This window comes from Salmo salar, chromosome ssa05 (assembly GCF_905237065.1).
Source record: "Salmo salar chromosome ssa05, Ssal_v3.1, whole genome shotgun sequence".
In the NCBI taxonomy this organism is placed as follows: domain Eukaryota; kingdom Metazoa; phylum Chordata; class Actinopteri; order Salmoniformes; family Salmonidae; genus Salmo; species Salmo salar.
The window spans coordinates 14,024,986-14,052,065 of NC_059446.1; the positions used below are offsets into that span (position 1 = coordinate 14,024,986).

Consider the following 27,080-nt stretch of genomic DNA (forward strand, 5'->3'; position numbering starts at 1 on the left):
AGGTTTAGAGACAGGGCTAGGTAGAGGGGAGAAAGGTTTAGAGACAGGGCTAGGTAGAGGGGAGAAAGGTTTAGAGACAGGGCTAGGTAGAGGGGAGAAAGGTTTAGAGACAGGGCTAGGTAGAGGGGAGAAAGGTTTAGAGACAGGGCTAGGTAGAGGGGAGAAAGGTTTAGAGACAGGGCTAGGTAGAGGGGAGAAAGGTTTAGAGACAGGGCTAGGTAGAGGGGAGAAAGGTTTAGAGACAGGGCTAGGTAGAGGGGAGAAAGGTTTAGAGACAGGGCTAGGTAGAGGGGAGAAAGGTTTAGAGACAGGGCTAGGTAGAGGGGAGAAAGGTTTAGAGACAGGGCTAGGTAGAGGGGAGAAAGGTTTAGAGACAGGGCTAGGTAGAGGGGAGAAAGGTTTAGAGACAGGGCTAGGTAGAGGGGAGAAAGGTTTAGAGACAGGGCTAGGTAGAGGGGAGAAAGGTTTAGAGACAGGGCTAGGTAGAGGGGAGAAAGGTTTAGAGACAGGGCTAGGTAGAGGGGAGAAAGGTTTAGAGACAGGGCTAGGTAGAGGGGAGAAAGGTTTAGAGACAGGGCTAGGTAGAGGGGAGAAAGGTTTAGAGACAGGGCTAGGTAGAGGGGAGAAAGGTTTAGAGACAGGGCTAGGTAGAGGGGAGAAAGGTTTAGAGACAGGGCTAGGTAGAGGGAGAAAGGTTTAGAGACAGGGCTAGGTAGAGGGGAGAAAGGTTTAGAGACAGGGCTAGGTAGAGGGGAGAAAGGTTTAGAGACAGGGCTAGGTAGAGGGGAGAAAGGTTTAGAGACAGGGCTAGGTAGAGGGGAGAAAGGTTTAGAGACAGGGCTAGGTAGAGGGGAGAAAGGTTTAGAGACAGGGCTAGGTAGAGGGGAGAAAGGTTTAGAGACAGGGCTAGGTAGAGGGGAGAAAGGTTTAGAGACAGGGCTAGGTAGAGGGGAGAAAGGTTTAGAGACAGGGCTAGGTAGAGGGGAGAAAGGTTTAGAGACAGGGCTAGGTAGAGGGGAGAAAGGTTTAGAGACAGGGCTAGGTAGAGGGGAGAAAGGTTTAGAGACAGGGCTAGGTAGAGGGGAGAAAGGTTTAGAGACAGGGCTAGGTAGAGGGGAGAAAGGTTTAGAGACAGGGCTAGGTAGAGGGGAGAAAGGTTTAGAGACAGGGCTAGGTAGAGGGGAGAAAGGTTTAGAGACAGGGCTAGGTAGAGGGGAGAAAGGTTTAGAGACAGGGCTAGGTAGAGGGGAGAAAGGTTTAGAGACAGGGCTAGGTAGAGGGGAGAAAGGTTTAGAGACAGGGCTAGGTAGAGGGGAGAAAGGTTTAGAGACAGGGCTAGGTAGAGGGGAGAAAGGTTTAGAGACAGGGCTAGGTAGAGGGAGAAAGGTTTAGAGACAGGGCTAGGTAGAGGGGAGAAAGGTTTAGAGACAGGGCTAGGTAGAGGGGAGAAAGGTTTAGAGACAGGGCTAGGTAGAGGGGAGAAAGGTTTAGAGACAGGGCTAGGTAGAGGGGAGAAAGGTTTAGAGACAGGGCTAGGTAGAGGGGAGAAAGGTTTAGAGACAGGGCTAGGTAGAGGGGAGAAAGGTTTAGAGACAGGGCTAGGTAGAGGGGAGAAAGGTTTAGAGACAGGGCTAGGTAGAGGGGAGAAAGGTTTAGAGACAGGGCTAGGTAGAGGGGAGAAAGGTTTAGAGACAGGGCTAGGTAGAGGGGAGAAAGGTTTAGAGACAGGGCTAGGTAGAGGGGAGAAAGGTTTAGAGACAGGGCTAGGTAGAGGGGAGAAAGGTTTAGAGACAGGGCTAGGTAGAGGGGAGAAAGGTTTAGAGACAGGGCTAGGTAGAGGGGAGAAAGGTTTAGAGACAGGGCTAGGTAGAGGGGAGAAAGGTTTAGAGACAGGGCTAGGTAGAGGGGAGAAAGGTTTAGAGACAGGGCTAGGTAGAGGGGAGAAAGGTTTAGAGACAGGGCTAGGTAGAGGGGAGAAAGGTTTAGAGACAGGGCTAGGTAGAGGGGAGAAAGGTTTAGAGACAGGGCTAGGTAGAGGGAGAAAGGTTTAGAGACAGGGCTAGGTAGAGGGGAGAAAGGTTTAGAGACAGGGCTAGGTAGAGGGGAGAAAGGTTTAGAGACAGGGCTAGGTAGAGGGGAGAAAGGTTTAGAGACAGGGCTAGGTAGAGGGGAGAAAGGTTTAGAGACAGGGCTAGGTAGAGGGGAGAAAGGTTTAGAGACAGGGCTAGGTAGAGGGGAGAAAGGTTTAGAGACAGGGCTAGGTAGAGGGGAGAAAGGTTTAGAGACAGGGCTAGGTAGAGGGAGAAAGGTTTAGAGACAGGGCTAGGTAGAGGGGAGAAAGGTTTAGAGACAGGGCTAGGTAGAGGGAGAAAGGTTTAGAGACAGGGCTAGGTAGAGGGGAGAAAGGTTTAGAGACAGGGCTAGGTAGAGGGGAGAAAGGTTTAGAGACAGGGCTAGGTAGAGGGGAGAAAGGTTTAGAGACAGGGCTAGGTAGAGGGGAGAAAGGTTTAGAGACAGGGCTAGGTAGAGGGGAGAAAGGTTTAGAGACAGGGCTAGGTAGAGGGGAGAAAGGTTTAGAGACAGGGCTAGGTAGAGGGGAGAAAGGTTTAGAGACAGGGCTAGGTAGAGGGGAGAAAGGTTTAGAGACAGGGCTAGGTAGAGGGGAGAAAGGTTTAGAGACAGGGCTAGGTAGAGGGGAGAAAGGTTTAGAGACAGGGCTAGGTAGAGGGGAGAAAGGTTTAGAGACAGGGCTAGGTAGAGGGGAGAAAGGTTTAGAGACAGGGCTAGGTAGAGGGGAGAAAGGTTTAGAGACAGGGCTAGGTAGAGGGGAGAAAGGTTTAGAGACAGGGCTAGGTAGAGGGGAGAAAGGTTTAGAGACAGGGCTAGGTAGAGGGGAGAAAGGTTTAGAGACAGGGCTAGGTAGAGGGGAGAAAGGTTTAGAGACAGGGCTAGGTAGAGGGGAGAAAGGTTTAGAGACAGGGCTAGGTAGAGGGGAGAAAGGTTTAGAGACAGGGCTAGGTAGAGGGGAGAAAGGTTTAGAGACAGGGCTAGGTAGAGGGGAGAAAGGTTTAGAGACAGGGCTAGGTAGAGGGGAGAAAGGTTTAGAGACAGGGCTAGGTAGAGGGGAGAAAGGTTTAGAGACAGGGCTAGGTAGAGGGGAGAAAGGTTTAGAGACAGGGCTAGGTAGAGGGGAGAAAGGTTTAGAGACAGGGCTAGGTAGAGGGGAGAAAGGTTTAGAGACAGGGCTAGGTAAAGGGGAGAAAGGTTTAGAGACAGGGCTAGGTAGAGGGGAGAAAGGTTTAGAGACAGGGCTAGGTAGAGGGGAGAAAGGTTTAGAGACAGGGCTAGGTAGAGGGAGAAAGGTTTAGAGACAGGGCTAGGTAAAGGGGAGAAAGGTTTAGAGACAGGGCTAGGTAGAGGGGAGAAAGGTTTAGAGACAGGGCTAGGTAGAGGGGAGAAAGGTTTAGAGACAGGGCTAGGTAGAGGGGAGAAAGGTTTAGAGACAGGGCTAGGTAGAGGGGAGAAAGGTTTAGAGACAGGGCTAGGTAGAGGGGAGAAAGGTTTAGAGACAGGGCTAGGTAGAGGGGAGAAAGGTTTAGAGACAGGGCTAGGTAGAGGGGAGAAAGGTTTAGAGACAGGGCTAGGTAGAGGGGAGAAAGGTTTAGAGACAGGGCTAGGTAGAGGGGAGAAAGGTTTAGAGACAGGGCTAGGTAGAGGGGAGAAAGGTTTAGAGACAGGGCTAGGTAGAGGGGAGAAAGGTTTAGAGACAGGGCTAGGTAGAGGGGAGAAAGGTTTAGAGACAGGGCTAGGTAGAGGGGAGAAAGGTTTAGAGACAGGGCTAGGTAAAGGGGAGAAAGGTTTAGAGACAGGGCTAGGTAGAGGGGAGAAAGGTTTAGAGACAGGGCTAGGTAGAGGGGAGAAAGGTTTAGAGACAGGGCTAGGTAGAGGGGAGAAAGGTTTAGAGACAGGGCTAGGTAGAGGGGAGAAAGGTTTAGAGACAGGGCTAGGTAGAGGGGAGAAAGGTTTAGAGACAGGGCTAGGTAGAGGGGAGAAAGGTTTAGAGACAGGGCTAGGTAGAGGGAGAAAGGTTTAGAGACAGGGCTAGGTAGAGGGGAGAAAGGTTTAGAGACAGGGCTAGGTAGAGGGGAGAAAGGTTTAGAGACAGGGCTAGGTAGAGGGGAGAAAGGTTTAGAGACAGGGCTAGGTAGAGGGGAGAAAGGTTTAGAGACAGGGCTAGGTAGAGGGGAGAAAGGTTTAGAGACAGGGCTAGGTAGAGGGGAGAAAGGTTTAGAGACAGGGCTAGGTAGAGGGGAGAAAGGTTTAGAGACAGGGCTAGGTAAAGGGGAGAAAGGTTTAGAGACAGGGCTAGGTAGAGGGGAGAAAGGTTTAGAGACAGGGCTAGGTAGAGGGGAGAAAGGTTTAGAGACAGGGCTAGGTAGAGGGGAGAAAGGTTTAGAGACAGGGCTAGGTAGAGGGGAGAAAGGTTTAGAGACAGGGCTAGGTAGAGGGGAGAAAGGTTTAGAGACAGGGCTAGGTAGAGGGGAGAAAGGTTTAGAGACAGGGCTAGGTAGAGGGGAGAAAGGTTTAGAGACAGGGCTAGGTAGAGGGGAGAAAGGTTTAGAGACAGGGCTAGGTAGAGGGGAGAAAGGTTTAGAGACAGGGCTAGGTAGAGGGGAGAAAGGTTTAGAGACAGGGCTAGGTAGAGGGGAGAAAGGTTTAGAGACAGGGCTAGGTAGAGGGGAGAAAGGTTTAGAGACAGGGCTAGGTAAAGGGGAGAAAGGTTTAGAGACAGGGCTAGGTAGAGGGGAGAAAGGTTTAGAGACAGGGCTAGGTAGAGGGGAGAAAGGTTTAGAGACAGGGCTAGGTAGAGGGGAGAAAGGTTTAGAGACAGGGCTAGGTAGAGGGGAGAAAGGTTTAGAGACAGGGCTAGGTAGAGGGGAGAAAGGTTTAGAGACAGGGCTAGGTAGAGGGGAGAAAGGTTTAGAGACAGGGCTAGGTAGAGGGGAGAAAGGTTTAGAGACAGGGCTAGGTAGAGGGGAGAAAGGTTTAGAGACAGGGCTAGGTAGAGGGGAGAAAGGTTTAGAGACAGGGCTAGGTAGAGGGGAGAAAGGTTTAGAGACAGGGCTAGGTAGAGGGGAGAAAGGTTTAGAGACAGGGCTAGGTAGAGGGGAGAAAGGTTTAGAGACAGGGCTAGGTAGAGGGGAGAAAGGTTTAGAGACAGGGCTAGGTAGAGGGGAGAAAGGTTTAGAGACAGGGCTAGGTAGAGGGGAGAAAGGTTTAGAGACAGGGCTAGGTAGAGGGGAGAAAGGTTTAGAGACAGGGCTAGGTAGAGGGGAGAAAGGTTTAGAGACAGGGCTAGGAGGAGAGGGAGAAAGGTTTAGAGACAGGGCTAGGTAGAGGGGAGAAAGGTTTAGGAGACAGGGCTAGGTAGAGGGGAGAAAGGTTTAGAGACAGGGCTAGGTAGAGGGGAGAAAGGTTTAGAGACAGGGCTAGGTAGAGGGGAGAAAGGTTTAGAGACAGGGCTAGGTAGAGGGGAGAAAGGTTTAGAGACAGGGCTAGGTAGAGGGGAGAAAGGTTTAGAGACAGGGCTAGGTAGAGGGGAGAAAGGTTTAGAGACAGGGCTAGGTAGAGGGGAGAAAGGTTTAGAGACAGGGCTAGGTAGAGGGGAGAAAGGTTTAGAGACAGGGCTAGGTAGAGGGGAGAAAGGTTTAGAGACAGGGCTAGGTAGAGGGGAGAAAGGTTTAGAGACAGGGCTAGGTAGAGGGGAGAAAGGTTTAGAGACAGGGCTAGGTAGAGGGGAGAAAGGTTTAGAGACAGGGCTAGGTAGAGGGGAGAAAGGTTTAGAGACAGGGCTAGGTAGAGGGGAGAAAGGTTTAGAGACAGGGCTAGGTAGAGGGGAGAAAGGTTTAGAGACAGGGCTAGGTAGAGGGAGAAAGGTTTAGAGACAGGGCTAGGTAGAGGGGAGAAAGGTTTAGAGACAGGGCTAGGTAGAGGGGAGAAAGGTTTAGAGACAGGGCTAGGTAGAGGGAGAAAGGTTTAGAGACAGGGCTAGGTAGAGGGGAGAAAGGTTTAGAGACAGGGCTAGGTAGAGGGGAGAAAGGTTTAGAGACAGGGCTAGGTAGAGGGGAGAAAGGTTTAGAGACAGGGCTAGGTAGAGGGGAGAAAGGTTTAGAGACAGGGCTAGGTAGAGGGGAGAAAGGTTTAGAGACAGGGCTAGGTAGAGGGGAGAAAGGTTTAGAGACAGGGCTAGGTAGAGGGGAGAAAGGTTTAGAGACAGGGCTAGGTAGAGGGGAGAAAGGTTTAGAGACAGGGCTAGGTAGAGGGGAGAAAGGTTTAGAGACAGGGCTAGGTAGAGGGGAGAAAGGTTTAGAGACAGGGCTAGGTAGAGGGGAGAAAGGTTTAGAGACAGGGCTAGGTAGAGGGGAGAAAGGTTTAGAGACAGGGCTAGGTAGAGGGGAGAAAGGTTTAGAGACAGGGCTAGGTAGAGGGGAGAAAGGTTTAGAGACAGGGCTAGGTAGAGGGGAGAAAGGTTTAGAGACAGGGCTAGGTAGAGGGGAGAAAGGTTTAGAGACAGGGCTAGGTAGAGGGGAGAAAGGTTTAGAGACAGGGCTAGGTAGAGGGGAGAAAGGTTTAGAGACAGGGCTAGGTAGAGGGGAGAAAGGTTTAGAGACAGGGCTAGGTAGAGGGGAGAAAGGTTTAGAGACAGGGCTAGGTAGAGGGGAGAAAGGTTTAGAGACAGGGCTAGGTAGAGGGGAGAAAGGTTTAGAGACAGGGCTAGGTAGAGGGGAGAAAGGTTTAGAGACAGGGCTAGGTAGAGGGGAGAAAGGTTTAGAGACAGGGCTAGGTAGAGGGGAGAAAGGTTTAGAGACAGGGCTAGGTAGAGGGGAGAAAGGTTTAGAGACAGGGCTAGGTAGAGGGGAGAAAGGTTTAGAGACAGGGCTAGGTAGAGGGGAGAAAGGTTTAGAGACAGGGCTAGGTAGAGGGGAGAAAGGTTTAGAGACAGGGCTAGGTAGAGGGGAGAAAGGTTTAGAGACAGGGCTAGGTAGAGGGGAGAAAGGTTTAGAGACAGGGCTAGGTAGAGGGGAGAAAGGTTTAGAGACAGGGCTAGGTAGAGGGGAGAAAGGTTTAGAGACAGGGCTAGGTAGAGGGGAGAAAGGTTTAGAGACAGGGCTAGGTAGAGGGGAGAAAGGTTTAGAGACAGGGCTAGGTAGAGGGGAGAAAGGTTTAGAGACAGGGCTAGGTAGAGGGGAGAAAGGTTTAGAGACAGGGCTAGGTAGAGGGGAGAAAGGTTTAGAGACAGGGCTAGGTAGAGGGGAGAAAGGTTTAGAGACAGGGCTAGGTAGAGGGGAGAAAGGTTTAGAGACAGGGCTAGGTAGAGGGGAGAAAGGTTTAGAGACAGGGCTAGGTAGAGGGGAGAAAGGTTTAGAGACAGGGCTAGGTAGAGGGGAGAAAGGTTTAGAGACAGGGCTAGGTAGAGGGGAGAAAGGTTTAGAGACAGGGCTAGGTAGAGGGGAGAAAGGTTTAGAGACAGGGCTAGGTAGAGGGGAGAAAGGTTTAGAGACAGGGCTAGGTAGAGGGGAGAAAGGTTTAGAGACAGGGCTAGGTAGAGGGGAGAAAGGTTTAGAGACAGGGCTAGGTAGAGGGGAGAAAGGTTTAGAGACAGGGCTAGGTAGAGGGGAGAAAAGGTTTAGAGACAGGGCTAGGTAGAGGGAGAAAGGTTTAGAGACAGGGCTAGGTAGAGGGGAGAAAGGTTTAGAGACAGGGCTAGGTAGAGGGGAGAAAGGTTTAGAGACAGGGCTAGGTAGAGGGGAGAAAGGTTTAGAGACAGGGCTAGGTAGAGGGGAGAAAGGTTTAGAGACAGGGCTAGGTAGAGGGGAGAAAGGTTTAGAGACAGGGCTAGGTAGAGGGGAGAAAGGTTTAGAGACAGGGCTAGGTAGAGGGGAGAAAGGTTTAGAGACAGGGCTAGGTAGAGGGGAGAAAGGTTTAGAGACAGGGCTAGGTAGAGGGGAGAAAGGTTTAGAGACAGGGCTAGGTAAAGGGGAGAAAGGTTTAGAGACAGGGCTAGGTAGAGGGGAGAAAGGTTTAGAGACAGGGCTAGGTAGAGGGGAGAAAGGTTTAGAGACAGGGCTAGGTAGAGGGGAGAAAGGTTTAGAGACAGGGCTAGGTAGAGGGGAGAAAGGTTTAGAGACAGGGCTAGGTAGAGGGGAGAAAGGTTTAGAGACAGGGCTAGGTAGAGGGGAGAAAGGTTTAGAGACAGGGCTAGGTAGAGGGGAGAAAGGTTTAGAGACAGGGCTAGGTAGAGGGGAGAAAGGTTTAGAGACAGGGCTAGGTAGAGGGGAGAAAGGTTTAGAGACAGGGCTAGGTAGAGGGGAGAAAGGTTTAGAGACAGGGCTAGGTAGAGGGGAGAAAGGTTTAGAGACAGGGCTAGGTAGAGGGGAGAAAGGTTTAGAGACAGGGCTAGGTAGAGGGGAGAAAGGTTTAGAGACAGGGCTAGGTAGAGGGGAGAAAGGTTTAGAGACAGGGCTAGGTAGAGGGGAGAAAGGTTTAGAGACAGGGCTAGGTAGAGGGGAGAAAGGTTTAGAGACAGGGCTAGGTAGAGGGGAGAAAGGTTTAGAGACAGGGCTAGGTAGAGGGGAGAAAGGTTTAGAGACAGGGCTAGGTAGAGGGGAGAAAGGTTTAGAGACAGGGCTAGGTAGAGGGGAGAAAGGTTTAGAGACAGGGCTAGGTAGAGGGGAGAAAGGTTTAGAGACAGGGCTAGGTAGAGGGGAGAAAGGTTTAGAGACAGGGCTAGGTAGAGGGGAGAAAGGTTTAGAGACAGGGCTAGGTAGAGGGGAGAAAGGTTTAGAGACAGGGCTAGGTAGAGGGGAGAAAGGTTTAGAGACAGGGCTAGGTAGAGGGGAGAAAGGTTTAGAGACAGGGCTAGGTAGAGGGGAGAAAGGTTTAGAGACAGGGCTAGGTAGAGGGGAGAAAGGTTTAGAGACAGGGCTAGGTAGAGGGGAGAAAGGTTTAGAGACAGGGCTAGGTAGAGGGGAGAAAAGGTTTAGAGACAGGGCTAGGTAGAGGGGAGAAAGGTTTAGAGACAGGGCTAGGTAGAGGGGAGAAAGGTTTAGAGACAGGGCTAGGTAGAGGGGAGAAAGGTTTAGAGACAGGGCTAGGTAGAGGGGAGAAAGGTTTAGAGACAGGGCTAGGTAAAGGGGAGAAAGGTTTAGAGACAGGGCTAGGTAGAGGGGAGAAAGGTTTAGAGACAGGGCTAGGTAGAGGGGAGAAAGGTTTAGAGACAGGGCTAGGTAGAGGGGAGAAAGGTTTAGAGACAGGGCTAGGTAGAGGGGAGAAAGGTTTAGAGACAGGGCTAGGTAGAGGGGAGAAAGGTTTAGAGACAGGGCTAGGTAGAGGGGAGAAAGGTTTAGAGACAGGGCTAGGTAGAGGGGAGAAAGGTTTAGAGACAGGGCTAGGTAAAGGGGAGAAAGGTTTAGAGACAGGGCTAGGTAAGGGGAGAAAGGTTTAGAGACAGGGCTAGGTAGAGGGGAGAAAGGTTTAGAGACAGGGCTAGGTAGAGGGGAGAAAGGTTTAGAGACAGGGCTAGGTAGAGGGGAGAAAGGTTTAGAGACAGGGCTAGGTAGAGGGGAGAAAGGTTTAGAGACAGGGCTAGGTAGAGGGGAGAAAGGTTTAGAGACAGGGCTAGGTAGAGGGGAGAAAGGTTTAGAGACAGGGCTAGGTAGAGGGGAGAAAGGTTTAGAGACAGGGCTAGGTAGAGGGGAGAAAGGTTTAGAGACAGGGCTAGGTAGAGGGGAGAAAGGTTTAGAGACAGGGCTAGGTAGAGGGGAGAAAGGTTTAGAGACAGGGCTAGGTAGAGGGGAGAAAGGTTTAGAGACAGGGCTAGGTAGAGGGGAGAAAGGTTTAGAGACAGGGCTAGGTAGAGGGGAGAAAGGTTTAGAGACAGGGCTAGGTAGAGGGGAGAAAGGTTTAGAGACAGGGCTAGGTAGAGGGGAGAAAGGTTTAGAGACAGGGCTAGGTAGAGGGGAGAAAGGTTTAGAGACAGGGCTAGGTAGAGGGGAGAAAGGTTTAGAGACAGGGCTAGGTAGAGGGGAGAAAGGTTTAGAGACAGGGCTAGGTAGAGGGGAGAAAGGTTTAGAGACAGGGCTAGGTAGAGGGGAGAAAGGTTTAGAGACAGGGCTAGGTAGAGGGGAGAAAGGTTTAGAGACAGGGCTAGGTAGAGGGGAGAAAGGTTTAGAGACAGGGCTAGGTAGAGGGGAGAAAGGTTTAGAGACAGGGCTAGGTAGAGGGGAGAAAGGTTTAGAGACAGGGCTAGGTAGAGGGGAGAAAGGTTTAGAGACAGGGCTAGGTAGAGGGGAGAAAGGTTTAGAGACAGGGCTAGGTAGAGGGGAGAAAGGTTTAGAGACAGGGCTAGGTAGAGGGGAGAAAGGTTTAGAGACAGGGCTAGGTAGAGGGGAGAAAGGTTTAGAGACAGGGCTAGGTAGAGGGGAGAAAGGTTTAGAGACAGGGCTAGGTAGAGGGGAGAAAGGTTTAGAGACAGGGCTAGGTAGAGGGGAGAAAGGTTTAGAGACAGGGCTAGGTAAAGGGGAGAAAGGTTTAGAGACAGGGCTAGGTAGAGGGGAGAAAGGTTTAGAGACAGGGCTAGGTAGAGGGGAGAAAGGTTTAGAGACAGGGCTAGGTAGAGGGGAGAAAGGTTTAGAGACAGGGCTAGGTAGAGGGGAGAAAGGTTTAGAGACAGGGCTAGGTAGAGGGGAGAAAGGTTTAGAGACAGGGCTAGGTAGAGGGGAGAAAGGTTTAGAGACAGGGCTAGGTAGAGGGGAGAAAGGTTTAGAGACAGGGCTAGGTAGAGGGGAGAAAGGTTTAGAGACAGGGCTAGGTAGAGGGGAGAAAGGTTTAGAGACAGGGCTAGGTAGAGGGGAGAAAGGTTTAGAGACAGGGCTAGGTAGAGGGGAGAAAGGTTTAGAGACAGGGCTAGGTAGAGGGGAGAAAGGTTTAGAGACAGGGCTAGGTAGAGGGGAGAAAGGTTTAGAGACAGGGCTAGGTAGAGGGGAGAAAGGTTTAGAGACAGGGCTAGGTAGAGGGGAGAAAGGTTTAGAGACAGGGCTAGGTAGAGGGGAGAAAGGTTTAGAGACAGGGCTAGGTAGAGGGGAGAAAGGTTTAGAGACAGGGCTAGGTAGAGGGGAGAAAGGTTTAGAGACAGGGCTAGGTAGAGGGGAGAAAGGTTTAGAGACAGGGCTAGGTAGAGGGGAGAAAGGTTTAGAGACAGGGCTAGGTAGAGGGGAGAAAGGTTTAGAGACAGGGCTAGGTAGAGGGGAGAAAGGTTTAGAGACAGGGCTAGGTAGAGGGGAGAAAGGTTTAGAGACAGGGCTAGGTAGAGGGGAGAAAGGTTTAGAGACAGGGCTAGGTAGAGGGGAGAAAGGTTTAGAGACAGGGCTAGGTAGAGGGGAGAAAGGTTTAGAGACAGGGCTAGGTAGAGGGGAGAAAGGTTTAGAGACAGGGCTAGGTAGAGGGGAGAAAGGTTTAGAGACAGGGCTAGGTAGAGGGGAGAAAGGTTTAGAGACAGGGCTAGGTAAAGGGGAGAAAGGTTTAGAGACAGGGCTAGGTAGAGGGGAGAAAGGTTTAGAGACAGGGCTAGGTAGAGGGGAGAAAGGTTTAGAGACAGGGCTAGGTAGAGGGGAGAAAGGTTTAGAGACAGGGCTAGGTAGAGGGGAGAAAGGTTTAGAGACAGGGCTAGGTAGAGGGGAGAAAGGTTTAGAGACAGGGCTAGGTAGAGGGGAGAAAGGTTTAGAGACAGGGCTAGGTAGAGGGGAGAAAGGTTTAGAGACAGGGCTAGGTAGAGGGGAGAAAGGTTTAGAGACAGGGCTAGGTAGAGGGGAGAAAGGTTTAGAGACAGGGCTAGGTAGAGGGGAGAAAGGTTTAGAGACAGGGCTAGGTAGAGGGGAGAAAGGTTTAGAGACAGGGCTAGGTAGAGGGGAGAAAGGTTTAGAGACAGGGCTAGGTAGAGGGGAGAAAGGTTTAGAGACAGGGCTAGGTAGAGGGGAGAAAGGTTTAGAGACAGGGCTAGGTAGAGGGGAGAAAGGTTTAGAGACAGGGCTAGGTAGAGGGGAGAAAGGTTTAGAGACAGGGCTAGGTAGAGGGGAGAAAGGTTTAGAGACAGGGCTAGGTAGAGGGGAGAAAGGTTTAGAGACAGGGCTAGGTAGAGGGGAGAAAGGTTTAGAGACAGGGCTAGGTAGAGGGGAGAAAGGTTTAGAGACAGGGCTAGGTAGAGGGGAGAAAGGTTTAGAGACAGGGCTAGGTAGAGGGGAGAAAGGTTTAGAGACAGGGCTAGGTAGAGGGGAGAAAGGTTTAGAGACAGGGCTAGGTAGAGGGGAGAAAGGTTTAGAGACAGGGCTAGGTAGAGGGGAGAAAGGTTTAGAGACAGGGCTAGGTAGAGGGGAGAAAGGTTTAGAGACAGGGCTAGGTAGAGGGGAGAAAGGTTTAGAGACAGGGCTAGGTAGAGGGGAGAAAGGTTTAGAGACAGGGCTAGGTAGAGGGGAGAAAGGTTTAGAGACAGGGCTAGGTAGAGGGGAGAAAGGTTTAGAGACAGGGCTAGGTAGAGGGGAGAAAGGTTTAGAGACAGGGCTAGGTAGAGGGGAGAAAGGTTTAGAGACAGGGCTAGGTAGAGGGGAGAAAGGTTTAGAGACAGGGCTAGGTAGAGGGGAGAAAGGTTTAGAGACAGGGCTAGGTAGAGGGGAGAAAGGTTTAGAGACAGGGCTAGGTAGAGGGGAGAAAGGTTTAGAGACAGGGCTAGGTAGAGGGGAGAAAGGTTTAGAGACAGGGCTAGGTAGAGGGGAGAAAGGTTTAGAGACAGGGCTAGGTAGAGGGGAGAAAGGTTTAGAGACAGGGCTAGGTAGAGGGGAGAAAGGTTTAGAGACAGGGCTAGGTAGAGGGGAGAAAGGTTTAGAGACAGGGCTAGGTAGAGGGGAGAAAGGTTTAGAGACAGGGCTAGGTAGAGGGGAGAAAGGTTTAGAGACAGGGCTAGGTAGAGGGGAGAAAGGTTTAGAGACAGGGCTAGGTAGAGGGGAGAAAGGTTTAGAGACAGGGCTAGGTAGAGGGGAGAAAGGTTTAGAGACAGGGCTAGGTAGAGGGGAGAAAGGTTTAGAGACAGGGCTAGGTAGAGGGGAGAAAGGTTTAGAGACAGGGCTAGGTAGAGGGGAGAAAGGTTTAGAGACAGGGCTAGGTAGAGGGGAGAAAGGTTTAGAGACAGGGCTAGGTAGAGGGGAGAAAGGTTTAGAGACAGGGCTAGGTAGAGGGGAGAAAGGTTTAGAGACAGGGCTAGGTAGAGGGGAGAAAGGTTTAGAGACAGGGCTAGGTAGAGGGGAGAAAGGTTTAGAGACAGGGCTAGGTAGAGGGGAGAAAGGTTTAGAGACAGGGCTAGGTAGAGGGGAGAAAGGTTTAGAGACAGGGCTAGGTAGAGGGGAGAAAGGTTTAGAGACAGGGCTAGGTAGAGGGAGAAAGGTTTAGAGACAGGGCTAGGTAGAGGGGAGAAAGGTTTAGAGACAGGGCTAGGTAGAGGGGAGAAAGGTTTAGAGACAGGGCTAGGTAGAGGGGAGAAAGGTTTAGAGACAGGGCTAGGTAGAGGGGAGAAAGGTTTAGAGACAGGGCTAGGTAGAGGGGAGAAAGGTTTAGAGACAGGGCTAGGTAGAGGGGAGAAAGGTTTAGAGACAGGGCTAGGTAGAGGGGAGAAAGGTTTAGAGACAGGGCTAGGTAGAGGGGAGAAAGGTTTAGAGACAGGGCTAGGTAGAGGGGAGAAAGGTTTAGAGACAGGGCTAGGTAGAGGGGAGAAAGGTTTAGAGACAGGGCTAGGTAGAGGGGAGAAAGGTTTAGAGACAGGGCTAGGTAGAGGGGAGAAAGGTTTAGAGACAGGGCTAGGTAGAGGGAGAAAGGTTTAGAGACAGGGCTAGGTAGAGGGGAGAAAGGTTTAGAGACAGGGCTAGGTAGAGGGGAGAAAGGTTTAGAGACAGGGCTAGGTAGAGGGGAGAAAGGTTTAGAGACAGGGCTAGGTAGAGAGGGGAGAAATGTTTAGAGACAGGGCTAGGTAGAGGGGAGAAAGGTTTAGAGACAGGGCTAGGTAGAGGGGAGAAAGGTTTAGAGACAGGGCTAGGTAGAGGGGAGAAAGGTTTAGAGACAGGGCTAGGTAGAGGGGAGAAAGGTTTAGAGACAGGGCTAGGTAGAGGGGAGAAAGGTTTAGAGACAGGGCTAGGTAGAGGGGAGAAAGGTTTAGAGACAGGGCTAGGTAGAGGGGAGAAAGGTTTAGAGACAGGGCTAGGTAGAGGGGAGAAAGGTTTAGAGACAGGGCTAGGTAGAGGGGAGAAAGGTTTAGAGACAGGGCTAGGTAGAGGGGAGAAAGGTTTAGAGACAGGGCTAGGTAGAGGGGAGAAAGGTTTAGAGACAGGGCTAGGTAGAGGGGAGAAAGGTTTAGAGACAGGGCTAGGTAGAGGGGAGAAAGGTTTAGAGACAGGGCTAGGTAGAGGGGAGAAAGGTTTAGAGACAGGGCTAGGTAAGAGGGAGAAAGGTTTAGAGACAGGGCTAGGTAGAGGGGAGAAAGGTTTAGAGACAGGGCTAGGTAGAGGGGAGAAAGGTTTAGAGACAGGGCTAGGTAGAGGGGAGAAAGGTTTAGAGACAGGGCTAGGTAGAGGGGAGAAAGGTTTAGAGACAGGGCTAGGTAGAGGGGAGAAAGGTTTAGAGACAGGGCTAGGTAGAGGGGAGAAAGGTTTAGAGACAGGGCTAGGTAGAGGGGAGAAAGGTTTAGAGACAGGGCTAGGTAGAGGGGAGAAAGGTTTAGAGACAGGGCTAGGTAGAGGGGAGAAAGGTTTAGAGACAGGGCTAGGTAGAGGGGAGAAAGGTTTAGAGACAGGGCTAGGTAGAGGGGAGAAAGGTTTAGAGACAGGGCTAGGTAGAGGGGAGAAAGGTTTAGAGACAGGGCTAGGTAGAGGGGAGAAAGGTTTAGAGACAGGGCTAGGTAGAGGGGAGAAAGGTTTAGAGACAGGGCTAGGTAGAGGGGAGAAAGGTTTAGAGACAGGGCTAGGTAGAGGGGAGAAAGGTTTAGAGACAGGGCTAGGTAGAGGGGAGAAAGGTTTAGAGACAGGGCTAGGTAGAGGGGAGAAAGGTTTAGAGACAGGGCTAGGTAGAGGGGAGAAAGGTTTAGAGACAGGGCTAGGTAGAGGGGAGAAAGGTTTAGAGACAGGGCTAGGTAGAGGGGAGAAAGGTTTAGAGACAGGGCTAGGTAGAGGGGAGAAAGGTTTAGAGACAGGGCTAGGTAGAGGGGAGAAAGGTTTAGAGACAGGGCTAGGTAGAGGGGAGAAAGGTTTAGAGACAGGGCTAGGTAGAGGGGAGAAAGGTTTAGAGACAGGGCTAGGTAGAGGGGAGAAAGGTTTAGAGACAGGGCTAGGTAGAGGGGAGAAAGGTTTAGAGACAGGGCTAGGTAGAGGGGAGAAAGGTTTAGAGACAGGGCTAGGTAGAGGGGAGAAAGGTTTAGAGACAGGGCTAGGTAGAGGGGAGAAAGGTTTAGAGACAGGGCTAGGTAGAGGGGAGAAAGGTTTAGAGACAGGGCTAGGTAGAGGGGAGAAAGGTTTAGAGACAGGGCTAGGTAGAGGGGAGAAAGGTTTAGAGACAGGGCTAGGTAGAGGGGAGAAAGGTTTAGAGACAGGGCTAGGTAGAGGGGAGAAAGGTTTAGAGACAGGGCTAGGTAGAGGGGAGAAAGGTTTAGAGACAGGGCTAGGTAGAGAGGAGAAAGGTTTAGAGACAGGGCTAGGTAGAGGGGAGAAAGGTTTAGAGACAGGGCTAGGTAGAAAGGCAGGGCTATGAAAAGGGTAAAAGGCCTGGGGAGCAGGAAACAGCAAGACCTGGCTAAGCGAAAAGGGAAAGAGGCTGGGTGAAACAGGGTGAGGAAAGAGTAGAAGAAAACGGGAGGGGAGAGAAGAAAAGAGAGGCAGGATCTGGGTCATTAAAGCAGTAGCATTCATCTGAGGTTTTGGCTGCTGGCTTCCACACTTTCATTATACAATCAAATGTTCTGCCTCTGCTGTTCACTGTCTCTGCTGTTCACTGCCTCTGCTGTTCACTGTCTCTGCTGTTCACTGCCTCTGCTGTTCACTGCCTCTGCTGTTCACTGTCTCTGCTGTTCACTGCCTCTGCTGTTCACTGCCTCTGCTGTTCACTGTCTCTGCTGTTCACTGCCTCTGCTGTTCACTGCCTCTGCTGTTCACTACCTCTGCTTCATGTCTCTCTCTCTCTCTCTCCCTCTCTCTCTCCCCTCTCTCTCTCTCTCTCTCACTCTCACTCTCTATTTGTCTTTTGCCATTCTCTCTTTTAATGTATTCTCTTCCTCTCTCTCTCTACCAAAGCCACCTGCATTCTACCCACTTGCCACTTCCCAAGTGGAACCATAATCGTCCAACCAACCAGTCTTCACTCCACTGACTCTGCTACTTCCATTGTCTCCCAGCGGTTCTAATTCATTTCAATCTAATCTTGTTGTTAGTCAGCCGACACACAGAAGACTTGAGTCTTTGTTAGCAACACTCCATGACTGAACACAACTGTCTGTCCTCATGTTTAAATAATGATAAAGATGTCCCATTTCAGTTGAGATGCTCCACTGACCACTCAGATCGATCTTAAGCTGAAGATTGGTGGTTTTGAACAGAGATTTCATTAGAAGAGCAGGAGAGTGTAAATATGTAACCACTCTTCCTTACAGAACACCATGCTCCAGTTGGCTTCATTATAGCTCTGCATGGGTAATGCCTTGTAATGTATTCCGTATAGTGGTGTGTGTGTGTGTGTGTGTGTGTGTGTGTGTGTGTGTGTGTGTGTGTGTGTGTGTGTGTGTGTGTGTGTGTGTGTGTGTGTGTGTGTGTGTGTGTGTGTGCAGGAGACAGAGGAGAGGAGATGATTCTGGTTTGAAGAGCATCTCTCTCCCACAACTACTAGTGCTGAGCCATTAGTTATTAACAAAATAATCACGCTTTTCCATTTCAATGTATTCTTTAAAACACTGAGTGCACTATGCATTATGTGGGTTGAATGCTGTAACAACACAGAATAAAACTATGAATAAAAGTCCCATGATGGTAGTGATTGAACATTACTGCTTATCACTTATTAACCGTCACTTATTCACATTACTTTACTTTAATCAAATATTTCAGTTGTGTATTACATTTGTTTTATTTGATAACTTAATTATTTCATCTCATCTCTATAGAGCTGCTGCTTATGCTGTCTGACCAAATCACTATTTTAGTAGTTCATCAAAGTAAATAAGACAGACTTTTATGACTGCTGAATACCAACTATCAATCACATGTATCTTTAAGTAGAGATACCTCGCAAAGCAACAGCTGCTCTCTATATCCCCTCACGATCGCGCATTTTTCTTTCTGTAGCAGTCATAAAAGAAAAACAGACCGGACAAGTAGATGCGCAATGGATTGTGGTCATTGTAGTTAATTACCACGTTTTATGCACTAAACTATGTAGAATTTTGACCTGTTGGAAACTATAACTCCCTACTACAATTCAATTCAATTTATTGGCATGGGAAACATATGTTAACATTGCCAAAGCAAGTGAAGTAGACAATATACAAAGTGAAATGAACAATAAAAATGAACAGTAAACATTACACTCACAGAAGTTCCAAAAAAATAAAGACATTACAAATGTCATATTATGTATATACAGTGTTTTAACGATGTACAAATGGGTAAAGTACAAAAGGGAAAATCAATACGCATAAATATGGGTTGTATTTACAATGGTGTTTGTTCTTCGCTGGTTGCCCTTTTCTTGTGGCAACAGGTCACAAATCTTGCTGCTGTGATGGCACACTGTGGTATGTCACCCAGTAGATATGGGAGTTTATCAAAATCGGGTTTGTTTTCGAATTCTTTGTGGATCTGTGTAATCTGAGGGAAGTTTGTGTCTCTTAATATGGTCATACATTGGGCAAGAGGTTAGGAAGAGCAGCTCAGTTTCCACCTCATTTTGTGGGCAAGTAGAAATACCTGTGTGCACATAGCCTGTCTTCTCTTGAGAGCCAGGTCTGCCTATGGTGGCCTTTCTCAATAGCAAGGCTATGCTCAGTCTATACATAGTCAAAGCTTTCCTTAAGTTTGGGTCAGTCACAGTGGTCAGCTATATTTTTAGGGCCAAATAGCATTCTAGTTTGCTCTGTTTTTTTGTTAACTCTTTCCAATGTGTTAAGTAATTATCTTTTTGTTTTCTCATGATTTGGTTGGGTCTAATTGTGTTGCTGTCCTGGGGCTATGTGGGGTGTGCTTGTGTTTGTGAACAGAGCCCCAGGACCAGCTTGTTTAGGGGACTCTTCTCCAGGTTCATCTCTCTGTAGGTGATGGCTTTGTTATGGAAGGTTTGGGAATCGCTTCCTTTTAGGTGGTTGTAGAATTTAACGGCTATTTTCTGGATTTTGATAATTAGTGTGTATCGGCCAAATTCTGCTCTGCATGCATTATTTGGTGTTTTACGTTGTACATGGAGGATATTTTTGCAGAATTCTGCATGCAGAGCCTCAATTTGGTGTTTGTCCCATTTTGTGAATTCTTGGTTGGTGAGCAGAGCCCAGGCCTCACAACCATAAAGGGCAATGGGTTCTATAACTGATTCAAATATTTTTAGCCAGATCCTAAAAATTGGATTACATGTGTATTGACACAATACAGACACACACACAAACATGCAGGGCACCTAGTACATCGCACAGTTCAGGCTGGATTGGATTTATCTCTACAGAAATTGTGCGATGTGCGCATTGAACTCACAGAAAACAAACTAACTAAAAGGAATTCAAATAATTGAACCGACCTCGGTCAATTAGTTGTTTAAAAACAGCCACATACCCACGAGCACTGAAGCAGGGGATTGTATGTGCAAATGGCAACACAATCTCATGGTTTGACCAATTTCCCTTCTGATTCTGTTGTCTATCCACATTTCTCCAAATGTCATATTTCAAAGCTGCTCCAAACGTAAAAATTGGTGGTGTTTTGGACACCCTGTGTTACTCCTGCAAATGATTAAAGCTGCAATACCTAACTTTTCTGCATAGTGCATGTTTAAGTTAAGGGTTAAGATTTGGGATAGGGTTAAACATATTTTAAAATGAGTGTCTAACACTGGGAGTGAACACGCAACCATCAGAGCTGGAGTTTGCGGGGTACTAGTGCTCACCGTTGCCTCTAGTGGCGCGTTTTAGAGGCATCTCCCGACATCCTCGGGACATGGACGGTTGTCCAATTTCGAAGTGAATCTTGAGCGACCTGGCTGCAAATGGGCACTTCAATTACATGTGTACACAATGCAGACACACACACATGCATACAAATGCACGAACACAAGTGCACATACACAAACATGCACATACACAAACATGCACATACACAAACATGCACATACATTGGGGGGATTATAAAGGGTAATGTGTGTGTGGGGAAATCCCACTGGTGAGCCAGAAAGACCACGTGGGGATTGATATTAGATCCAGAAAGACCAGGTGGTGAAGACATCTCAACTTAATCTAATTAATCAGACTGGCTGCTGCACTCATCCTTCATCATCCTCTCTCTCTCCATCTCTAGCTCTCTCGATCTCTCTCTATATCTCTCTCTCATTCTCTCTATCACTCTTTCTCTCTCTCTCTTTCTCTCTTTCTTTTCTCTCTCTCTCTCTTCCTCTCTCTCTTTCTTCCCTCTGTCACTCTCTTTGTCTCTCTCTCTCTCTCTCTTTCTTCCATCCTTCACCACTTTTCCTGCCTGTTTCTTAGCTTTAGTCTCCTTTCCCCTCAATGTCTTCCTCTCTCCTGATGTCTATAGGCCTACACCAGTAACTATGTATTAACTAAACCAGTGAGCCCATTCCTTCATGTCACCTGGGGAAAAACAAATAGAACTTAGCCCTGGCATTAACTGTACAATGTCCGATCTGCTTGTCCTCTAGAGTCATTCATAATTCATGATTTTCTGACTGACCATTGCCTGTAGGCTGCACTGTGATGGTTCGATTAAACGTCACAGCGAGCGTTCAAAACGCGTTTGCTGCGTGTAGTTTTGAAGATCCAGCCTGCGGCAATCGGTATTGGAAAGGGCTGGTGCTAAAGCGGCGCGTCAGTACCAGCGCCAGGGATACTGCCGCCCCAGTCCATATGCGCACCAATGACTCGGGCGCGCCGCACCAGACTTCCTTCTGTTCGAAGAGAGAAAACGAGGAGGACTTTTCTTGGTGAACGAAAGGAAGGAGGAAAGCGAAGTGGCACTCTGATCTGCAACCGAGGAGGCTGGCAGGGAAACGTTGGAATGACTTTAACCAGCCAGGCTTGACGCATAATCCCGCCCAGCCAAGCTGTTCTAGAGAGAGTCTTGCCTGCTTCAACTCATATCTTCACCAGATAACATTTACAGAGGACTGCTGTCTCATTCACACACTCTCATACCGGGAAAAGGCTATTTCTTTGACCCATTCCACTGCATTCCACTGCACAGCAGAGGTGGCACGTTTTGAAGACATTTTGATCATTTGAAACTACTTAGGTTATTTTGTATTTTTTAACGAGGCAAGACGGAGGCAACCACCACCCATTCTGTCGAGGTTAAATGCGCTAGAATGACTAAAGACACACATTTGTAAAGCACTGTCACTGCATAGGCTAAAACCTCCTATTTGAAGACGTGGACGGGACTTGACAATATCGCTATTTGATCATTCCGCTCTATCTACCAGAGAGTTGGAGTCAAGATGACAGCCCTCACGCTGGTCTTGCGGCTAGCCTGCTGCTGATGGTAACGTCAAGGATGTCTTTTAACGGTCTCAGGATCCAGAACCAACCGATTTATCAATGGAGGAGGAGAGTGACACCCGCAAGATCAACAACAGCTTCCTACGCGACCACAACTATGCTACTGAAGGTATGTAACGGAAAACAAGCTAGGCTATTCTTCAACACATATTTACAATGTTCGGTTTATTTCATAGAGTATTCCGCATATCGGTTATGATGAGGGATTGATTTACAAATTGTCATCAGAAGAATACTTTTTGTCGTCATTATAGCGTCCCGACCCGGAACCTTATCGATCTTGCCTGGTGTCATGCAGCGTACGGATTGATTGTTGCTTCGGATGGAAGTCTGATCATTTATGGAGGAGGGTGGCGGTCCACTTCTCTGGCCTACTCCCTACCCACTGGGCACACACTGGTTGAATCAACGTTGTTTCCACGTAATTTCAATGAAATTGAACCAGCGTGGAATAGACGTTGAATTGACGTCTGTGTCCAGTGGATAATCTCTAATGCTCCATTCAGAGCAGAAGGAACCGGTCCAGGGTCTGTTTCAATGGCTGGCCTGATTGGACGAATCTGCTCTGAATGGCACATGAAGCAGCCTCGAATGAGTCAGTAAATATACTGTGTAAGAGAGAGGGAGCGAGGGAGGGTTATGAGAGGGGAGGGGAGGGGGAAGAGAGAAGTGTGTGTATCTTTGAGGTTGGATCATTCTAGAAAGTCTGACTGGATTCAGCACCATGGACAGAGTACAGCCTCCTACAGTGCTGTATTAGCCCAGTGCCTTGCTGGGTCTGCCTCTCTGTCTGGCTAATTGATCAGGGTTAGTCGGGTGATTTACTGATAACATCAAGTCCCATCGTTAGACTGATCTAATTAACGATGTTAGCCCCAGTCACTGATCATGTCTATTGATTAACCAGGACTAACTGATACTAATGCAATTGATGCTGTGAGACTAACCTGTTGGAACCAGTCTGATCGTGAGATATCTAACCATGTAAAGCAAAACAGAATGGTGAGCGTAGTCCTCTGTCTGGTTCTATGAGGCTACTGGGAAACCAGTATCTGTTCCCCAATAGGAGATTGATTGGTAGCCACCTCCCCAGGACCCGTCAGGAAATCCAACCCTCCACCAACGGGTTCCCTGCATCTCCTGCATCAGAACCTCCCTAACAGTCTAACTAGATCAGGGTTTTCTGGTCACTTCTGTCTGCAGGGTGTAGGAGGCAAACGTAGAGGACTGGACATGAGGTACAGAGGGATGGTTCTCTCTCTCTCTCTCTCTCTCTCTCTCTCTCTCTCTCTCTCTCTCTCTTTGTCACTCAATTCAATTCAAAGAGCTTTATTGGCATGGGAAACGTGTTTACATTGCCAAAGCAAGTGGAATAGACAAAAAAGGAAATAAACATGGGAAATAAACAGAAATGAACAGTAAACATTACACTCACAAAATGTTTAAAAGAATATAGATATTTAAAATGTTATATTATTGGCTATGTACAGTGTTGTAACAATGTGCAAGTAGTTGAAGAATGAAAGGGACAATGAATAAACATAAATATGGGTTGTATTTACAATGGTGTTTGTTCTTCGCTGGTTGCCCTTTTCTTGTGGCAACAGGTCACAAATCTTGCTGCTGTGATGGCACACTGGTATTTCACCCAATAGATATGGGAGTTAATCAAAATTATTTAATAATTCTTTGTGGGTCTGAGGGAAATATGTCTAAACCCTCTCTCTGTCTCTCTCTCTCTCTCTCTCTCTCTCTCTCTCTGTCTCTGTCTCTGTCTCTCTCTGTCTCTGTCTCTCTCTCTCTCTCTCTCTCTCTCTCTCTGGACAAACATGAAACCTCTCTCTAGACCGACAAGCAGACAGAGCGAGAGTGGGTGGGGGTTAATCCAGGTGATAAATAAAGGGTTTATCTCCTCAGCTTTAGAGGCCTGTCTGTCTCGTTCGTCTGGGGAGCTCACATGGAAGAGTCCCGTCTTTGTGTTTTTGTAACTTCAATTTACGCTAGATTGTCAAGGCTAATAACTCATTATATATATATATATATATAGAGAGAGAGAGTGGGTGTGTGTGTGTGTGTGTGTGTGTGTGTGTGTGTGTGTGTGTGTGTGTGTGTGTGTGTGTGGTCTAAGGTCTAAAGGTTTTACAGCAGTATAGTTCAGTCTGCATCAGGAATCAGCCGGTGAGTGTCTGTGTTCATTCTCCTCTCTGGCCTCTCACATCAGAAATCCACTATACTTGACACACACACAAACAATACACACACACACACACACACACACACACACACACACACACACACACACACACACACACACACACACACACACACACACACACACACACACACACACACACACACACACACACACACACACACACACACACACACACACACACACACACACACACACACACACACACACACACACACACACACACACACACACACACACACACACATACACACACACACGTATCTTTCTTATGTCTTATTGTTGCTGCATTGTCCAGAAGGAAACTGTGATTAAGCCTTATGATGGACGGTGTACACCATGTGTATCCTGTACATACGACTAATACAACTTGAAACTTAGGTCCGAGCTGAGGTCAGATCAGCTGTTGTAATAGTTCCCTCAGGCACACAGCTAATTTTAATGATGTAATGTTTGAATGATGTCACACGCTGACCTTTAGTTTGCACCAATCCCACGCCTCAGTGGGTTGTGTGTGTAGTGTCCAAGAGGTGTTCCCATAGGGACCCATGAGATCCCAATACCCATAATGACTTGCAGGAGGTCAAACTGAATGTGTTTTTGCTGAATGTGAGAAGAAGAAACATCCTATTATCAATCACTCTTTGTCACCATGTACTTAAAATGTCTCTGGCACATTCTACTAGTACTGTTCTACTGCTTTTCAGTTCATCAACATTGGATGGACTGCGAGATGGATATATATACTTTTTTCCTGCGTAATGGAGACAGATAGAAAGCCTAGATTTGCATCTCATCACTCTGGGTTGGAAAGAAAGGCCTCTTGGAGCTGTGAAGACTGAGCAAAGGAGCCTGGGAAAAAAATAAAATTAACATTCCAGCTTATTTGCATACAGCCGCATACAGATGACATGTTGCTAATAGTGATGTAACACTCCTGCTATGTCTTCATATCACCTCACACACACACACACAACACACTCAGACACACATTTTTTTTTTAAGAATTAAAATGCAAGGAATGGAAGAACATATTCACAGCAGAATACATTTTGAAGGACATTATAATGATTCTGTTCCAAACCCAAGGTAGGAGTAGAAACATGTCTGCATCTCAAATGGTACCTTATTCCATATATTTCCCATGGGGCCCTGGTTAAAAGTAGTGCACTATATAGGGAAGAGCTATTCAACTATATTCTTACAGATAATTTTTTTTAACCTTTATTTAACTAGGCAAGTCAGATGACGGCCTACCTGGATGACGCTGGGCCAATTGTGCGCCGCCCTATGGGACTCACGATCACGGCCGGTTGTGATACAGCCCGGGATCGAACCAGGGTCTGTAGTGATGTCTCTAGCGCTGCGATGCAGTGCCTTAGATTGCTGAGCCACTTGGGAGCGGATGTATAAAAAACAAATAATTTCAGGGAGGGGTGGACATTTTCCACATGCGATTATTCGTCAGAAGAACTGTATAAAAAGCAACACCCATACAAACATCAATAAAGCACTTTTCTTAAATTGAAATTTTGCTGAAAGTAATTAGGAAACAAGTGGGTGGTGCTCAACTAACGTGAGTGGAAGGCCAACCCAATAAATTGATAATCATTGAAAAGGAAAAGGCACAACTCTCGCTCACCATTTAATTTGTTTTATTTAAACAACTTTTAAACGCTTCTTAAAGGTCATTTTAAAATCATCTGACAACTAAGCATAATAATAAATAATATAAAGATATGTAAAATCAGGTAATGCCAAATTCCTGTTTGAAGGAAGCATGCTTTGAATTAATTTCCCTTAGTCACTCCCTTCTTATGAGTCCTTGTGAGAATCGGACAGGAAAACAGAAGCAAGGTACGTGTTCCTGAGAGTCGTAGCTTTCATCAGACAGGAAAACAGAAGGGAGGTACGTGTTCCTGAGAGTCGTAGCTTTCATCAGACAGGAAAACAGAAGGGAGGTACGTGTTCCTGAGAGTCGTAGCTTTCATCGGACAGGAAAACAGAAGGGAGGTACGTGTTCCTGAGAGTCGTAGCTTTCATCGGACAGGAAAACAGAAGGGAGGTACGTGTTCCTGAGAGTCGTAGCTTTCATCGGACAGGAAAACAGAAGGGAGGTACGTGTTCCTGAGAGTCGTAGCTTTCATCAGACAGGAAAACAGAAGGGAGGTACGTGTTCCTGAGAGTCGTAGCTTTCATCGGACAGGAAAACAGAAGGGAGGTACGTGTTCCTGAGAGTCGTAGCTTTCATCAGACAGGAAAACAGTAGCAACGTGACCATTTCCCTGTGACCAGGATGCAGGGGTAGCAACGTGACCATTTCCCTGTGACCAGGATGCAGGGGTAGCAACGTGACCATTTCCCTGTGACCAGGATGCAGAGGTAGCAACGTGACCATTTCCCTGTGACCAGGATGCAGGGAGCAGGGGTAGCAACGTGACCATTTCCCTGTGACCAGGATGCAGGGGTAGCAACGTGACCATTTCCCTGTGACCAGGATGCAGGGGTAGCAACGTGACCATTTCCCTGTGACCAGGATGCAGGGAGCAGGGGTAGCAACGTGACCATTTCCCTGTGACCAGGATGCAGGGGTAGCAACGTGACCATTTCCCTGAGACCAGGATGCAGGGGTAGCAACGTGACCATTTCCCTGTGACCAGGATGCAGGGGTAGCAACGTGACCATTTCCCTGTGACCAGGATGCAGGGAGCAGTGGTAGCAACGTGACCATTTCCCTGTGACCAGGATGAAGGGGTAGCAACGTGACCATTTCCCTGTGACCAGGATGCAGGGGTAGCAACGTGACCATTTCCCTGTGACCAGGATGCAGGGAGCAGGGGTAGCAACGTGACCATTTCCCTGTGACCAGGATGCAGGGGTAGCAACGTGACCATTTCCCTGAGACCAGGATGCAGGGGTAGCAACGTGACCATTTCCCTGTGACCAGGATGCAGGGGTAGCAACGTGACCATTTCCCTGTGACCAGGATGCAGGGAGCAGTGGTAGCAACGTGACCATTTCCCTGTGACCAGGATGAAGGGGTAGCAACGTGACCATTTCCCTGTGACCAGGATGCAGGGGTAGCAACGTGACCACTTCCCTGTGACCAGGATGCAGGGAGCAGGGGTAGCAACGTGACCATTTCCCTGTGACCAGGATGCAGGGGTAGCAACGTGACCATTTCCCTGTGACCAGGATGCAGGGGTAGCAACGTGACCATTTCCCTGTGACCAGGATGCAGGGGTAGCAACGTGACCATTTCCCTGTGACCAGGATGCAGAGGTAGCAACGTGACCATTTCCCTGTGACCAGGATGCAGGGAGCAGGGGTAGCAACGTGACCATTTCCCTGTGACCAGGATGCAGGGGTAGCAACGTGACCATTTCCCTGAGACCAGGATGCAGGGGTAGCAACGTGACCATTTCCCTGTGACCAGGATGCAGGGGTAGCAACGTGACCATTTCCCTGTGACCAGGATGCGGGGAGCAGGGGTAGCAACGTGACCATTTCCCTGTGACCAGGATGCAGGGGTAGCAACGTGACCATTTCCCTGTGACCAGGATGCAGGGAGCAGGGGTAGCAACGTGACCATTTCCCTGTGACCAGGATGCAGGGGTAGCAACGTGACCATTTCCCTGAGACCAGGATGCAGGGAGCAGGGGTAGCAACGTGACCATTTCCCTGTGACCAGGATGAAGGGGTAGCAACGTGACCATTTCCCTGTGACCAGGATGCAGGGAGCAGGGGTAGCAACGTGACCATTTCCCTGTGACCAGGATGCAGGGGTAGCAACGTGACCATTTCCCTGTGACCAGGATGCAGGGAGCAGGGGTAGCAACGTGACCATTTCCCTGTGACCAGGATGCAGGGATAGCAACGTGACCATTTCCCTGTGACCAGGATGCAGGGGTAGCAACGTGACCATTTCCCTGTGACCAGGATGCAGGGAGCAGTGGTAGCAACGTGACCATTTCCCTGTGACCAGGATGAAGGGGTAGCAACGTGACCATTTCCCTGTGA

The 27,080-nt window shown here is 48.8% G+C and overlaps 1 protein-coding gene across 1 annotated transcript in view; it reads left to right on the plus strand.

Moving 5' to 3' along the window:
• The first annotated feature begins 20,102 nt into the window (after positions 1-20,102).
• Positions 20,103-27,080, plus strand: part of LOC106604263 (serine/threonine-protein phosphatase 2A 55 kDa regulatory subunit B beta isoform) — a 47,094-nt gene continuing 40,116 nt past the window's right edge. Inside the window, exon 1 of the mRNA XM_045717918.1 lies at positions 20,103-20,957. Within this exon, the coding sequence (XP_045573874.1) occupies positions 20,888-20,957 (70 nt within the window). The 5' untranslated portion in view covers positions 20,103-20,887. The remainder of the gene's footprint in view (positions 20,958-27,080) is intronic.